Source organism: Callorhinus ursinus, unplaced genomic scaffold (genome assembly GCF_003265705.2).
Source record: "Callorhinus ursinus isolate GAN/ISIS: 27379988/994484 unplaced genomic scaffold, GSC_fseal_2.0 scaffold26, whole genome shotgun sequence".
NCBI classification, from domain to species: Eukaryota; Metazoa; Chordata; class Mammalia; order Carnivora; family Otariidae; genus Callorhinus; species Callorhinus ursinus.
In genome coordinates this window covers 16,421,784-16,438,971 of record NW_027397088.1, presented here as the reverse complement: position 1 = coordinate 16,438,971, position 17,188 = coordinate 16,421,784, and the positions used below count along the sequence as shown (strand labels likewise).

Below are 17,188 nucleotides of genomic sequence, written 5' to 3'. Positions count from 1 at the left end.
GACTCTTGGTTTGGGCTCAGGTCATGCTCTCAGGGTTGGGGGATCAAGCCCCAAGTCAGGCTCCATCACACTCAGCAGGGAGTCTGCTTGAGATTCTCTCTCCCGTTGCCCCTCCCCCCACTCACACCCTCGAAATAAATCAATAAAATCTTAAAAAAATAAAGACTTGTTCTAGGAACAATGGAATACCTACCATATGGCTTACATTAATTGTGGCTTCATCTCAATATGCTACTGACCAAAAGACGACAAGAGACACACATAGCAGGGTTACCATTTATACAAGGTTCAAAAACAGGCACAATTCAATACTGTTGAGAAGGCATTAGCGGGGGCACCTGGGTGGCTCAGTTGGTTAAGCGTCTGCCTTTGGCTCAGGTCATAATTTCAGGGTCCCGGGATCGAGTCCCACATCCGGCTCCCTGCTCATCTGGGAGTCTGCTTCTCCATCCCTCTCTGCCGCTCCTCCCCCTGGTGCTCATGCTCTCTCTCTAATGTTCACTGTCCCTCACTCTCTCTAAAATAAACAAATAAAATCTTAAGAAAAAAAAAAAGAAGGCATAGCCAATGATGAAACCAGAGACACACAAGGAAGAAAATGACCGCTAGAGTCAAGGTGGGGCTTTCATTTTCGGTGGGAGGAGGGGCTTCTGAGTGTAGGTGCCCTGGAAAGACTGTTTATCTTAGGACTATTTATTAAACATCCAAGTTCCAAGCACTCTTCTGTATGTATGTCCTATTTCACAATGTAATGCAAGAATTACTAGAGAAAAAGAATGTGGAACCACTGAGTGACCTCCCAAAATCCGTGTCCATTTCTGATTCCTAACCCTTCAAAACTATCTCTTACACCCCAAAAATGCCAATGGAGGTAAAGCACAGCTTCCAAGTTTATCAGTCACTTCTATCCCCAGGGCAATTAACCCACTAGAGGTGCACTAGAAAGATCTAGAAAGATCTAGACTTGTATCACCTCAGATAAGAAGGGCTGTTAACAGCAACCCTGGGCCTGCTCGATCTGCTTCTCTCCAGGAGGAATAAACAAAGGACTCATCTCCTGGTCAACACCTCTTTGTCATGCTCTTTCTAGCGTCATCCACTGTTTGACAGAATTTACACTGAATACCAAACACTGTTTAGAGCGACCAGGTCCCAGCTGAGGGGCCGGGGGGCTTCTGCTCTCCTGGGAGCCCCGCTTTCTGTTCCCTCCTGTGTGAGGGACGTTACCCCAGGTGGCTGGGGGCAGAAGAGGCTCGGGATGCCGGGTACTAGATACAGATGACCTGGCTTCAAGTCCCCGCTTAGCCGTTCAGTATTGGAAAGGCTTTGTGAACGCTCCGCCAAGTGTAAGAACAGATCAGACTCAAGATTCCTCATCTGGGATAAATGTGGGACAGTGGTTCCCATTCTCTACAAAGATGCTGTACAGAACAGAAAGAACAGATGTGAGCCTTCTGAAGCCTGGTAGGTAGTCAATAAGCGGTATTACTGTTATCAAAAAACAAACAAACAAACAAAAAAACAATGACACAGGGTGTCCAGGTGGCTCAGTCGGTTAAGAGTCTGCCTTCAGCTCAGGTCATGATCCCAGGGTCCTGGGATCGAGTCCTGCATCAGGTTCCCTGCTCAGCGGGAAGCCTGCTTCTCCCTCCATGCCTACCCCTGCTCGTGCTCTCTCTCTCTCTCTCTCTCTAGCTCTCAAATAAATAAAATCTTAAAAAAAAAAAAAACAACAATGACACTATAGCTCTATTATGGAGGATAAAATGAATTTTTTGGTCTCCCATCCAACTTCTCACACTGTATGGCTGGTTGCTCTTGGACAACTCTTGATCCTTTCTTCTCATATGATTGGAAAGCACAAAAATACTTATCTTAAAATCCTTATGAATCCTTAACAGAAGATTTAACTCCACTCCAGAAACAATTCCTGTGTCCCAACTTCCTTACGACAACGAAACACAAGGAGAAATAAAATTCAAAATTTACAAAAACGGAGACACAGGTAAATTATCTAGTGGCCAATCTATAATTGTCACATTAATTAAGACCAGTAAGAGACACACATAATCACAACGTACACTTTCCAAGAGCCCAAATGTAACCGGAGAGCTTCTAATCTCTTTTTCTGTAAACCCGCCTTTCCTGGCAATAGCAAATGGACTTTCTGACCAGTGAAGGTGTTCATAATTAGGAAAATATGCAAAAGGCAGGCAAAGTCGAGAATAAAGGTCCTAGACCAAACAATACTCCAGCTGATCTGCAAATAATAACGGACTAGTTCAGCTCCTGTTCACATGGGGGATTTCTACTGTTATAGGAGAGTTTTCTACTGGCAAGTTAGGAGAGGGGTACAGATGACCCAAATGAGTTAAACTCAAATCCAGTTACACTATTTTCATTTTTTTAGATATAAACTCTATAGTAAGGAGTGACACAGACCTTTGTTCAAAGGTGTCCCATGGGGACGCCTGGGTGGCTCAGTCAGTTAAGTGTCTGCCTTTGGCTCAGGTCATGATCCCAGGGTGCTGGGATTGAGCCCCGCATCAGGCTCCACGCTCAGCGGGGAGTCTGCTTCTCCCCCTGCTTGTGCTCTCTCTCTCTCTCTCTCTGACAAATAAATAAAATCTTTAAAAAAACAAAAACAAAAACAACAAAGGTGTCCCATGATAAAAAACATCTGATGACATTTAGCAGAGATCAAAAGCCCACACCCTGTGATGTTGATCTGGATTTTAGTTTGTAAGGAGAGCCAGTTTGCAGACCCTCCATTGCCGCTTGCCTGTTCTTTTCTCAATGATCCCAACTCGTCCCAGTAAGAAGGCACAAACATAACCCCCCCAACACGCTGAACAGCCTTCTCTTTGCTTTCCCCATCTGGACGGTGTTCCACCATACCTACCATAATGGTGTGTTCCGGAAATCGGGCACGCACCAGCTTCACGAACTCCACAAAATGTTCTGAATACCCGTTGGCCACATCCAGGCATATGAACTTGACCTGCGGCACCGCTTCCAAGATGTCGCTCATCTTTTCCAGATCGCTCTTCCCACTGCCCGAACTCACAGCTACGTGCTGCACCAAAATAAACCGAGAGGCACAAGACGTGAGGAGTCAGGAGCATTCCAAAGTCAGACCCTGCCTCCGTCCATTCTGCTCTCCTGGGGAGACTGCTGTGAATGTTTGAGGTTCACCCGGACCAAAGAGACACACGGTGGATCTGCTCAAGAAACACGCCACAGCGGAGGTAAAGGAGATTCGTCCGCGGCCACAGAATCTTCCAGTAAACAGATTTTTAATTACTCAGGAAACCTACTCCTTGGCCTTTCCTTAATTTCGTCACGCTGTGTGGAACTCTGAAACCGTGGAGCTGCTCGTGCGAATTCTGCTCTTCTTGGAGGAGAGGCAGGAGGAACGAGGTCCTCCCACCAACACCCTGGCTGTCACCCTCATGGCTGGCACACGGAACAGGAGGGTGGGGAAGATGTCTACACTCTTCTGATAAAACTTCCTGCTTTCATTTTGACTCTCAATACAGTACCATCACAACATGCAAATCATAACCCACTCAAAAAACTGCAAGACTCAGGGTTCCTATGAAAAGGGCAACACGGCCAGAAGGTGCAAGACCGGACAAGCCTGTGATGCTCTTTCCCAGCGGCACCTGTGTGGACATCTGAAGCCACCACACCCTCCTTGGTGATACCCTCTTCCCCAATCTCCACAGCACCGGCCGTCTCCAGCCCACCCCTCTGCTCCTGGGAAAATCTGCTCTCTAGGATAAGATTTGTTTTTAGTCATGGATGCCTTCGTGCAACTAAGTCGTGATTTTGTGCCCAGGGTCAGCATCTCACCTTCTGTAAGAGTATTTGTATTTTGTGACACTTCACTAAGCCACATGCCACCAACGGGGGGGGGGGGCATATCTGTATACCCTTTGTGATTCCCCCAAAATCACAACAATGTATTAACAACACAGATACTCTGTGTAAACAGCCTGGTAACTTGACACGTTTACTCCAGTTTTCTGTGTTCGGATCAGTTTTCACTCCTCATGCTGCCAGTCTGCCCAGGGCTGGTCCAATCCATCCCTCCCACTAGAGCTTTGCTACCTTTTCTGTTTCCCTTTCATTTCTGTTAAAGTTTGGCAAGTGGAACTCAAGATTGGTTCATTTCTTTCAGTGTTACCAAGTTTTGGACATTTTCCCCTTTTTAATTAGCCTCTAATTTGGTCGGGGGCAGAGTAGCAAGTCAAATGATCATGCTTGGTAACGAAGGACCAGGTTCTAATTAACAACACGTTGCCAAAAACCCCTGCACAGGAATCAGAGGTATGACCCCCTCCAAAAAAAATCATCGCTCTCCAAACTTCCAGGAAGGAAAGACAGCGAAGCAATTAATATTCATTCAGACACGAAATGGAAAAATGAAGGACTCGATATTGAGCCAGGATTACTGTATCTCCAAAAACAACCTTTCCGCTAATCAAAGTCCACATAGAGCACAGCCAAGGGAAAAAAAAGAAGCCAGTATAACTTCAAAAGAGTGTAAGATGAAGTCGTTTTCCAATCACCAATGATCTGATCACAGAGAAGAGCGTCTCCAACGCAAAGAAACTTCTCTGCAGGCACTGGCACAGAACCACCCAAATGTGCCAGGTGGCAAGTCAGGTGCGTTACATAATAATAAGAGTTTTTGTTATTTTCAAACTGCCTTCTTTTTTTTTTTTTAATAACAGCTTTACTGAGATGTAATTACATACCACACGCTTCACCCATTTGGAGAGCACAATTCAATAGTTTTTCGTATATTCAGCGTTGTGAAACTGCCATCACAATTTTAAAACATTTGTCCCTCCCACACGCTTTAGCCCTCACCCTCAAATCCCGCCCCCCAGCCTTAGGCAACCTCTCATCTACTTTGTCTCTGTCGGTTGGCCTATTTTTGACATTTCATGTAAACAGAAACATATTTTCACATCTGGCTTTTTCACTCGGCAAAATGTTTTCAAGATTCATCATCCGTGTTGTAGCATGAATCAAGGCTTCATCCCTTTTTATGGTTGAATAGTATTCTGTCATATGGACATACCAGCTTTTGTTTATTCGTTCATCAGCTCATGGACACTCAGGTGCTTTCTACCTTTCCGCTGTCATGAATAACACTGCTATGAACATTTGTGTAACGTTTCTGTGTGGACACCTACTTTTCTGCCTGCGAGGTCTACACCTAGAAATGCAATCGCTGGGTCGAGTTGTAGCTCTGCTCTCTGACGTTCTGAGTAACAGCCAAACGGAGTGCCAAAGCAGGTGCACTATTTACATACCCCCCAGCAATGCGGGAGGGGTCCAATCTCTTCACATCCATGCCAATGCTCGTTAGCATCTGTCTTTTGGATTACAGCCTTCCTAGTGGGCATAGTGTTTATTCAACTTCAAAACAACCTGTTATAATTCGATGTTTTTCCTCCGTCAGAGGACTGTTCAGACTGGATGCATCCCTTGCAGGAAACGTAGGTCTTCCACAGGCTCTGTAACACCAAATTTTTCAAGGAAAAAAAGCCCCAGATATTCCTGGTAGAGAGATGCGAGTATTTTCCAAAATTCGATCCAGGGCAGGTTTCCCTGGCAATGATGAAGGGCAGGGCCCACTACTACCTTTCCACGGGACTCTCTCTAGGGACTCTGCTGGTCTGTCCGCTTCCAATTCAAATCCTGGCCAGCCACCCTGAAGTGTCTCTCCCCCGCCCCCCTGCAAGAAATGTAACTTATAACTGGAGTGTAGTCATACCTGCAGACATTCTGGGTGATGAGCCGCAAAGAGCTTCCACTCGTCCAAGGTGTAGTGCTTATGAATTGCCGTGAACATGGAGTGCTAGGGGACAAAACAGCACTGTTAGGACAGGAAGTCAAGCGAGCCCACTCCCTTCCCTGCATGGGCCAGGGGGGACCTGACAACACAAAAGAATGGGGTGTTCCTTCCAGTTCATGCTTCACTTGCTTTAAATATGCTGAGGGCCAAGAACAGACGAATGTGTCACCGGTAAAGTCACACAACCGTGTTTTCCATTCTAATCTGATCAGACAACCCTGCATCCGGGACTCAGGAGGCTCTGCCGGGAGGCCAGGGAGGGAAGAAGAAGGGTTCTCAGGGCCTTGTCCCGGCCCCACTGGCTGAGTCAGGCCCAGGGCGTTGGGCAGCAGGTGTCCTGCCCCGATGAGCACCCGAGGGCCAACTGCTGATGGCCAACCCAGAAGAACCTCAACTCATACCTGAAAGCTTTGCTTTGTGTTCAGTCTAAACATGTCTTGTTAAAAGCTAAACCCAACAGGCAGTTGGGATTCTGGAGGGAAGGAATTCGACAAATCGTAATCCCACATCCATGACTACCAACCCAATCCAACATTGACACTTTTGCACAAGCACCTCGTATGCCATTTCGTTTACTTCTCCGAGCAACTTTGTACAGTCATACTAGCTTTGTGGACAGAAACGGAGCTTAAGCAATTTAACAACAGCTTGGCCACAAAGGGGCAAAGGCCAGAATCAAACTCAAATCTGACTACAGAGCCCAGGTTCCTAACCCCTCTCCTAACTTCACTGGGTCTGTTTTCCTATCTACACTTTCCCACTCCAAAATTCCATGCCTTTATGAACTCGCACTAAATCAGTGGAACCTAGAAGCAGAAAATTCATAATACACACACACAACACACACGCGCGCGGTTTCAGGGTACGCTACTTTACTGTGTTTTCAATGGACACCGTCTCAGATGACGGGGAGTCCTTCCTGTGAAAGTTCTACATTTTTTATGGACTCACAACTCGATATGGGAGTTAATCTGGACTACTGATTCACTCCGATTCCACCCACTTTCACACTAATACATAATTCATTAGTAGCAATGGCTGATCACAGAGCAGAGCAAGGGAAAGACAAGGAGAAAAAAAAATACAAATTTCTTCAGCAATTAATTTATTAGCCTCCGGGCCGAAGCTCAGTGGGGGCTGTGGGCTGACAGAGACTACAACTGATCATGGAGCCAGACAGACCACCCCCTACTCCATTTTTCAAATTCATCATCAGTTTGAAAATCTTTCTTCTAATCACTGGCTAATAATGAATCCTTGCACCTCCTGAGGTTTGACTTGCTGCCCACAGCGAGAAGCTCTTTCAACTAATTGGATTTCTCTTTCCACTCGGCAGGCATTATCGATGGAAAAAGACACACACACTCTGTGCACATCAGAAGCAAACATTTCACATCTGGGATGAATTAAGGTGCATTGCACCTCAGACCCAGCCGCGTGGGACAGAGGTCCTGCCCACAAACGGCTTTTTCTTTATTTCTCCCAATGCCACGATACCAGCTACTCACTTTATAGGGAATGAGACTGGTAAATTGGCCAGAAGGGACCTTGAGCTTCTACTGTTAGCTGTCAGTGTGCGTGGGGAGGCAAATCCCTTATTCTGGAGTCAGTCGGGGTTTGAATCTTGAATCTACTGGACTGAATGCCCTGAGCCAAGGGACCTCTCCTCTCCCTCTCTGCCTCAGTTCTGTAAAAGGAACCCACCCGGAGGGGCTGTGCCAACATTACACACATTCTATCCACCGTTTTGTCACCTAAGTGCTCAACAAATGTTTTGTAATAAATGTTACTGCATAGACTGCATATGAAGCAGTTCTGCCTTAATTTCAAAGGCAAGGCCGCTCTTCTATAATATGACACCAGTCTAACTTCATAAGATCTCTAGTTTCTCAAACTAGCACGAGCATTTTCAAGGAAGAAGGGGATGCAGATCTAGACCATTTCATGGAATGCGAAGTCCACACTCCATCGATCTTCTGACTGCAAGGGGAAGACAAGAATTGCCCCCAGCATCCATCAGACTCAGAACTAAACAGTCTGGCCACAGTGAATGACCCAAAGCATTTCAATTTTCTCCCCTCCTCCTTGCGTCTGAACAAGTCCAGGATGGGCTCCTGACAACCTGTCCAGGGTGAGCAGCAGAGGGAACAAAGCCCACCTCTCACCTGGGACATCACCACCGCCATCTCGAATGTCCCCACGGTGTCCATGTTGGCCACGATGATGGGAATCCCTGAGTAGGTCTGCTTCGAATTTCGAAACGTGAAGGTACGCTCAAGATCCACCTATTGGCAGAAAGGGAAAAGGAGTGCTTTGCTCTTTAAGTGGTTTGTGAAGAATTTCGAGAGTTTGGAGCAAGGGAAGAACAAAAAGGAAGCGCAGATCCCTGGTCCCTTGGTCTCTTAGGAGCTGAGCCAGGTATTCCAAAGACAGGAGAGTTCCTCGGGAGACCAAGTGACAGGTTGTCATCCAGGGACAAAGCTGAACCGGCCTCGTTATGATCCTCAAGCGCCAGTACAAGGCACTGGACGTCCTGCCATCAAACCAAACCTCGGGACCAGAAGCTTGTCTTCTTCGGTAGCCTCTCCCCACCCACAGCCACCTTCTGTCCCCAGCCTGATCCATCCTGACCCTAAATACCCACATACATGCTATCTTCCCCACTTCCAAGCACCAGAGGGACCATTCCCCTTCTGGAAAAATTCACTCCACTCTTCCCTGGAAGCATGGTTTTCCCTTTCATTCTTACTCTCAGAGAGAACCAGACACTCCAGATTTTCACCCTGCAGTGAGCTGCAAACCATTAATCCCTTAACCTGTCAACCTTCCCAGCGGCTTTGTGATTCTGAGCATCTTTCAGAGAGCTGAGAGGAAGTACTTGCAACCATACGTCTCCATATATCAACACTTGCTCCTTTGACATGCAAATGGTGGAGGGAGCGCCCTCCCATTCTAATGTAACTCCAACTTCAGGGCATTTGTGGCTAAGCCAGCTATCAGGAATCCAGAACTAGAGTTAAGCCAAGATGAGGGGCTGAGCAAAAGCCGTGCGCTAGGGCCCCACGCTCACCAAGAGCTAGCAGAGTCAGAACCACTTCTTTGACCCAAGCAGATCCAAGGCTTACAGGCTCTTGGATCCATTTTACACCCTTTTCCTCACCCCCTCTTACCAGAGGAAGGCCACCCTTCCCCCACCCCACGCCACATCAAGGCTCCACTGCCCAGGTTGGTTTCTGGCTGGGTTCAGCCAATGAAGAAACTGGGTAGGAAACTAAAGGATAGTGCGGGACAAGGGAGGAGGGCCTGTATGTAGTCAGGGCATGTCTCCCAGAACCCTCTGCCTTGGCCTGCATGGTCTTGGTTCCAGCTTTCACAGAGTGATCGCAGGACCTGGGCTCCAGTAACATCACCTCCTCCCCTCTGGAAGTGGTTTTCCACTTTTGCCAATCTCTGGGGTGCCCCAATATCTCATCGGGCATGTCAGTGGAGTTCGGAGACCCTGCATTAAATTCCGTTTTACACGTTCAGCACTGTTTGAGGTGGACCTTGACAGGCACAAGACCATCCTGGAAGTGGGTGCCTCCCCAAAGGACACCAGTGGGAGACAGAGGCATGCATCTTGAGCCTCTGAAATAATTCCGACCTACATTAATCGTGGCTTCATGAGTACATCGGCAATTATCATTTCCTACCAGTGTTTACCTACCCTTCCCCTATCCCTTTTCATTTGAGACAACTTTCCCTTTGCAATCACATGTCAAAAAACACCAAGGGACACCTCGGGCCATTTAGCCTTTCCACACATCTCCCTTGTTCTCTACACAACTCCATGTCCAGGAGGATTCCCGGGTGAATGACGTCATAGGTATGTCAGCTCTGGCCTTGAAAGCGAAGATGAGGGGAAATGAGATGCAGTCACTGCACGAGCAGGTGGGGCAGCTCACTCATTCCCTTCTCTGCTTCCTTCATTATGATTCCTGGCTCTACTTCAGTGAAGCAAGTTCGATTTACATTCTGAGAGCTAACTGAAGGAGTCTATCAGTTGCAACTTTCTGTGCTCCTGAGGGCACTCTAACATTCTGGCTTTAATGGCTTAAAATAATCAGAATCCCTAGGTCTCAAATGACTCATACTCCTCCCAAGAATAATGGGGAGGGCTGCTATACTCTACACCCAGCTGAGCTCACAGGGGGTTCTTCTGGGCACCCCAAGACCCTACCCACAGTATGGAAAAAACAGAGCTCTTCATGGAAAAAGGTCAGCCTTGATAGTGAACTCCTGCCCTTATTTCTAGTCTTCATGTGGTAGATTCCACGCTATCCTTAATTCTAAGAAGGAGAAATAAAATTATCTTCCCCAAGTAAGAATAAACTATCGAGACTACATAAAAATAAGAAGTTTTGGGTTGCCTATGTGGCTCAGTCGGTTAAGCATCTGCCTTCAGCTCAGGTCATGATCCCGGGGTCCCGGGATGGAGCCCCATGTCTGACTCCCTGCTCAGCGGGGAGCCTGCTTCTCCCTCTCCCTCTGCCCCTCTCCCGGCTTGTGCTCTGTCTCTGTCTCTCTCTCTCTCTAATAAAAAAATAAAATCTTTAAAAATTTTTTTAAAAATAAAAAGCTTCTGCACAGCAAAGGAAATAATCAACAAAACAATAAGGCAACTTATGGAATGGGAGAAGATATTTGCAAATTATATATCCGATAAAGAGTTAGCATCCAAAATATATGAAGAACTTATCAAACTCAACACCACAAAAAGGAATAATCCAATTAAAAATGGGCAGAGCACCTAAGTAGACTTTTCTCCAAAGAAGACATAGAGATGACCAACAGACACATGAAAAGATGCTCAACATCACTCATTATAAGGAAAAAGCAAAGTAAAACTACGACGAGATATTACCTCACACCAATCAGAATGGCTAAAATCAAAAAGATGAGAAACGAGATGTTGGCAAGGATTTGAGGAAAAAGGAACCCTCCTGCACTGTTGATGAGAAGGCAAACTGGTACAACCACTCGAAAATAGTAAGGAGGTTCTGCAAAAACTTAAAAATAGAACTACCCTATGATCCAGCAATTGCACTACTGGGTATTTACCCCCCAAAATACAAAGACATTAATTCAAAGGGATACATGCACCTCTATGTTATAGCAGAATTAGTCACAATAGACAAATTATGGAAACAGCCCAAGTGTCCACCAACTAATGAATGGATAGAAAAGATGTGATAGATATACACTGTGGAATATTACTTGGCTATAAAAAAGAATGAAATCTTGCCATTTGCAACAACATGGATGGAGCTAGAGAATATAATGCTAAGGGGAATAAATCAGGGAAAGACAGACACCGTAAGATTTCACTCATATGTGGAACTTAAGAAACAAAACAAATCAACAAAGGAAAAAGAGAAAGAGAGACTACCCAAGAAACAGACTCTGAACTATAAAGAACACATTCAGGTTTCCCAGAGGGAGGGGGTGCGGGATGTGTGAAACAGGTGATGGGAAGTAAGGAGGGCACTTGCTGTGGGAAGCACCAGGTGACGTACGGACTTGCTGAATTACTATATTGTACACCTGAAACTAATATTACACTGTATGTTCACTATACAATATAGAACACTATATATTTTAAAAAATAAATTAAAAAAATTTTTTTAATTATCTTCCCCGATCTTATCCATACAGACAAAAAGACACACACACCCCCCTCAAAAAACACACCACTTGTTCACTGAGAGAGATGTTTTAAATATTCCAGCCTCCCAGGAACAAAACTTGGCATTTAATCTGCCACAGCTGGTCAATGCACCAAATATAGCACCTCCAAGGGAACACAGAGTCATAAACTAGCCCTCCCCCACCTCAAAAACACATGTTTCTGCTGCCCTTTAAACACACCTTCATTAAAGTCAGTCCTACAGCCCAACACTAGGGGGCCAAAAACAAAATGGGGATCCACCTACCCCATTTCTAAAGACCTCAATGTTACGATCGAGCCAACAGGCCTACCCAGAAGCACAAGCCTTCTACATCGTGTTCTATCTTCCCACCTTGACAAACACAATTTCATTAATCCCCTGGAAAGTACCAGTACATGGTGTCATGGGGAGCCAGTCCCTGGCCTCCAGTCCACACCCTCTCCTCGTCCCATACAAATCCTGACGTGCACACACAGACACCCCAGTCTGCACACTAAGCTCCATGCACACACACATCCACGCTCACGCACAGCTGCTGCTGGACCACTCTCTGAGGTTGGGGGTGGGCACACCAGCAGCACGGCAGGTCCTTGGGAAAACACACCTTGGAAAGGAGCCCTTGCCTGCCCTGAAACTAGCCTGAAGTCATCTGGGCAAGGAAATCCAGGATCCTGAGTATCTGGAACATGACCTACAGGATAAGCCTGGCCCACCGGCCCTGTCCAGTGAGGAAGAGGGTACAGGGGAGCAGAAGGGTGGTGTGGGCTGGGGGCCCCTTTTGCCTAGATCTATAGGTGGTACTGATTGCAGCAATTCTCTTATTAAATAAATTACTATCTGTCTTTCCTGTAAAAGGCAAGTCTACAGGGAGAATCCCTCTTATTTTTATAGTCCTAGTGGCTCAAAAGTGTGGAAGAAATTAATATCTGACCAAGAGGTAAGAATGATATTGTACTTTCTAGGCAATGCTTGGTGGGCCCCAGCCCAGCTTTCTGAATGTTCTGTCCCCTGCAGGCTTCACCACCAGTGGGCAGGATCTGGAGAAGCTTGTGCAGATCCACAAACAGAAAGGACTCCAGCAGCAAGCCCAGAGCATCTGTGTGCACATCAGAATCATTGTAGGATGGTTTCCAAAATACACATGCTCATGCTGCTCCCAACTTAGTGAGAACCTTTGTGTTGGAGACAATGTGTGTATTTTGGAGTGTCTCCCTAAGTGATTCGTTAAGAACAATTCTACTCAAACCCTCTAATTTTACAGAGCAAAATTTACGGAGGCTGTTACGGTTTGCAATGTGTCTTCCAAAAAGATGCCAAAATGCCAACCAGCGGTACCTGTGAATTATAATAGGGCCTTTGCTGATGATCAAGGTAAGACAAGATCAGGTCCATCCCAGTATGACTGGTGTTTGCAAAATGGGAAAATGTGGACAGAATGGGAGAGCATGGTATAAAGATGAAGGCAGAGATGGGGAACGAGGCCTCTACAGAGCAAGGAACACCCAAGACTGTGGGTAAACAACCAGAAGGTAGGAGAGAGAAATGTAACAGATTCTCCCTCACAGCACTCAGAAGGATCTAGCCTGTGGGACACTTTGATCTGGAGCTCCTAGCCTCCTGCACTGTGAGACAATAAATTTCTCTTGTACAAGTTTGTGGAATTTTGTTACAGTGGCCCCATGAAACTAACACAGAGCCAAGGTACTAAAATAGAGCAGAGGTTGGACTAAAACCCAGGTCAGCTTGCTCCCAGCCCTATATTCTCTTCACTGCCATGCTCTGATCCCCTGTGGGCCAACCTGCTGTGGACCCCCAGGCTCCATCCGCCTTCCCTGGATCTGCTGGTAAAAAAAAATAAATAAATAACTAGTGAGTTTTAACATTGTGTCGAGACTTCTCTGTCCTAGGACAAGCGGCCAATTTTCGGCTGCAAGTTTCTTCATTGTTGGACTTCCAAAGTTATGGCTGTGTTACTTAAGTTTTTTGTTTTGTTTTTTTTTTAATCTTACCTTAGGTTAAGGGCTCCAGTGGGACACCAGAGGCAGGAATGCGTTCTCAAGAAGAACGGATCAGGGAGTCAAGGAATGACTCGACCTCCCCAGTGTGTCAGATAAAGACAAAGTTCTTGCTTCAGTCAACAAACATGCGACTTCTTTTGAAAAGATTACCCAAAGGCTCCCATGCAGCCCTGTGGGACTTCATTCTTATGTGCCAGGGACTTGTATGGACAGTGGAGAGATGACCTCCTATCCGGCACAATCACAATAAGGGAGCTGACCTCAAATTCATTTTATAGGACGCTTGCAGAAACGCCCCTACAGGAGTCCTAGAACGTCTAAGTGGGAAACCACTCTGCCTTTCTCTCCATTTCCTGCTCACTGCCTGATGATCCAAGGGCAGACCTACCTCTCAGCAAAACTGTTACAGTGATAAATCTTGTCAAGAGTGAAAACTCCCTTCCCAGCCAGGTCTGCTCTGACAGGCTATGATTTCTCTCCCCTGGCTCCATGCAACTCCGCTCACTGGTTAAGCTCAAAGGCTGTCTTTTTACCATTTTAGTTTCCAGTTTGCATGCAGGTATTACCTCTGTCAGGTGACGCACATCCTAGACTTCTATCTGATCGCACAGTGAAAAGTTTTGATCATCTCCCTATAAGAAATTTCAGGCATCCACAACAAACTGAGAAAACACTGATTAGAAGCCTACTTAGATCTAGGGCCAACTAGATGCCTCCAACATCACCAAAAGGCAGATTATGGGATGCAACCAGCCAGGCACCTACACCATTAGGGGAACCAACTGCAAAGGTGATTCCAGTTAACGCTGGCTTCCAGGCACAGAGCTGGTAAGCACCCACAAAAACAGAAATATGAAAACATTTCTCAAGGGCACAGAGTTCTCACTGCAACATGTACATGGAGATTGCAGGGTGCCACTGGACACTGGGACATTAATAGTTTCAGTCAGCCCGAAGTATGAAACCAAATGATGCATGACATCATACCATTCTCTGGAAAAGAATAATTCATTCTATTACATAAATTCTAAATGTTTTACCTTCTCAAGATGCTGCTCGGCTCAGAAAATACGTCTGATCTATCCTTGTTGTAAACATGTCATTTTTCTTAAAATCAAGTTTCTTTCTCCTAAGTGAATTTTGAACAGAGATACTGAAAGAATATTCAGGCCACCACCCCACTATTCGTCTGCCCAGAATCCCCACATCTTGTCTTGTTCTGGCCTTAGGTACAGTCTACCTGCTACCCAAACTCTTTGTTTTTCTTTCAAGGGTCTGCCCTGCTCTTGTGGCGCCTTTAAGGACGTGAGGAAGGACTAGAAGAGGGTAGTCCGATCTAGAGTGACGAGGGTTAAACCATTCCTGGCCTCTTGCAGTCCTGTCCGGTCCCAACCTCGCTGGCTCCAGCTGCCGCCCCTCTTGCTTGAGGTCACTTGTTCTGGTCACCGGCGAAAAGAGGACGTTTCCTTAATCCAAACCAGCCCCCGGCTGGCAACACCAGGCACTGCAGTCAGGCCTGGGCACAGGCGCGCCGCCGAGTTCCTTGCGAGGTGATTTATTTATGATTCTGTGGCGCGGAGCCTTTGGAAGAGGGTGCTGGCTCGGCTTCCTCCTGTTTACTCCTGCAGCTCCAGCCTCCAGATGGAGTCATTTCCTCACCTCCTTCTCCCGCTCTTAGAAGACCAGGCAAAGCCGTGATCACCAGCATACCCTCCTCCGCGGGGGGACTCTGCTTTTCTGAGCAACTAGTTTATCCTTCAGGCTTTCACCTTCCTCATCCCCAGCAGGGGCATCACTCCCTCTCCCCTGGGGCTATTGCCGGTCCAGTAGCCACCTGTTCCTCAGGCTTTGATCTCATCAACACCGAACCAGCAAAACTGCCCAGGGTGTCTCTATTTGCCTCCCACCCCCACACGCCCCTACGCCAGCGCTTTCTGCTTCCCTAGAACTGGGCCGGACTGCAGCTGTCCAGAAAGCCGGGTGCCACCAGGCACGAGTCCTCAGCCTCACTCCCAGCAAGGTCACTGAAACGTGGGAAGTAAACCCTGAACTTTTGCCGCCCTGGAGTTTGCCTGTTTTTTCAGACATTAAAAAAAAAAAAAAATTCATTGCTGGAGCTGATACTAGAGCAGCGAGCAGCAGTTCTCCGCACCGAGAGACAGTGCCAAAATCACAAAGCTCTCCAGTTGTTTGTCCTCTCCCTTTACACCTGGGCTCCAGGGGGGCAATTCCTCCCTCTATGCACCCCTCCAGCCACCCCCCGTTGTTTCTAAGTCAGTGGGCCACTTGATCTTTGTTCCTCTGTGGTCTAGTCCGCTGTGTACCTCCCCCCCTGCCCACCGACCGGACGTATTTAGAATTTTACACCGGAGCTGGGTCCCTTAAAGATACCTCAAATCCTGGCACGGAACCAGCTGGCTTCCCACTTTCTCAGCAGGTGGGGAGGCCGGGGTGGGGGTGGGGGGTCAGCATCCCATCCCTCAACAGACACACGGAAGAACCGGCAAGGTTATCACCTCCCACCTCCTTCCACCGTCCTCTCCCGAGCCACCCGGAAAACAAATCCCACCCCACTGCGGCTTTCGGAGGGCCCCACCTCGGCTCGGCTCCTGAGGCTGCTTCGCTTGGGTCGGAGCAGGACATCCTTAAAGTCCAGCTTGAGGTCTGCATCTATGCGGGGCATGGTGCGGCTCGGCGCGCGGAGGCAGGCGCCGCTACAGCTCGCAGCTCCTTCCTGCAGCGCGGGCGCCGGGCGCTGGAAGGGCGGGGAGAAGGGGGTGTCGGGGCGTGGGGGGGTGCCGGGGGCGTGGTGGGCGCGGGGCGGGGCGTGGGGGCGGGGCGTGGGGGCGTGGGCCCTCTTGGGAGTGACTTTTCGCGGCCGTGGGGCGCGCAGGCTGCGCCCTAGGCCGCTGGATCCTGCAGCCGCGCTCGGCCCGCCCTTCCCGGCTCCAGCTCACCGCGCCAGGGCAGTGGTGGAGAGGGGAGAGGGGTCTGGGGGGGCCGGGCGGGGTAGGCACAGACCAGTGGCTCCGAAATCTGCCAGCGGGACATTTTTAACAAGCCTCCTCCTCCCTCCCGCTTACAAGCCTTGGCTCGTCGTGGTGACCGAATTGGCGGGGGGTCGCGGAAGAAGGGGGAATGCGCAGCGTCATGTGGGACACCGAGGTCCCCCCATAGGGAGGAGACTTGGCGTATGACCGCCTCACCCGAGGGAAAAGGCGGCTCCCTGGGAGATTTTGTTTCTTTCTCTAATTTCAAGCCCCTTGTGCCCATCAATCGCTGAGTCAGACCTCTGGCATGCCAAAGAATAAAGCGTGGGGAACTCAGATAGGATTAAGGAAAAGTGTGTGGGCAGGTAAATCTATTTGGCCACAATGGGGAGGAGGCAGTTTCTGTCTCCCCCTTTGGATTTCAGGGGTGTGTTTGTTAGAATAAAAGCAATGAAGTGTATAGTCAGCGCAGATCCTGGAGTTTGAAGGACCTGAGTCCCCTCCGAGGGTTACCTGTCATGTCAGTTTATTTTTCATTCACTTGTTGACTCGACCGGGAGGAGCCTTCATTATACATTATGGATGTGCTTAAATGCTTGC

At 47.8% G+C, this 17,188-nt stretch overlaps 1 protein-coding gene across 4 annotated transcripts in view; it reads right to left on the bottom strand.

Moving 5' to 3' along the window:
* The window catches only part of GMPR (guanosine monophosphate reductase), a 45,170-nt gene extending 28,813 nt beyond the window's left edge, over positions 1 to 16,357 (bottom strand). For 3 of the 4 annotated variants that reach the window (XM_025890946.2, XM_025890949.2, XM_025890950.2), the window contains exons 1-4: positions 16,195 to 16,357; positions 8,038 to 8,157; positions 5,792 to 5,875; positions 2,903 to 3,076 (exon numbers count right to left, since the gene is read on the bottom strand). In XM_025890946.2, coding sequence (XP_025746731.1) covers positions 2,903 to 3,076; positions 5,792 to 5,875; positions 8,038 to 8,157; positions 16,195 to 16,281 — 465 coding nt within the window. In that variant the 5' untranslated portion in view covers positions 16,282 to 16,357. The remainder of the gene's footprint in view (positions 1 to 2,902; positions 3,077 to 5,791; positions 5,876 to 8,037; positions 8,158 to 16,194) is intronic. The other variant, XM_025890947.2, reaches the window with a different exon arrangement.
* Positions 16,358 to 17,188: the final 831 nt, after the last annotated feature.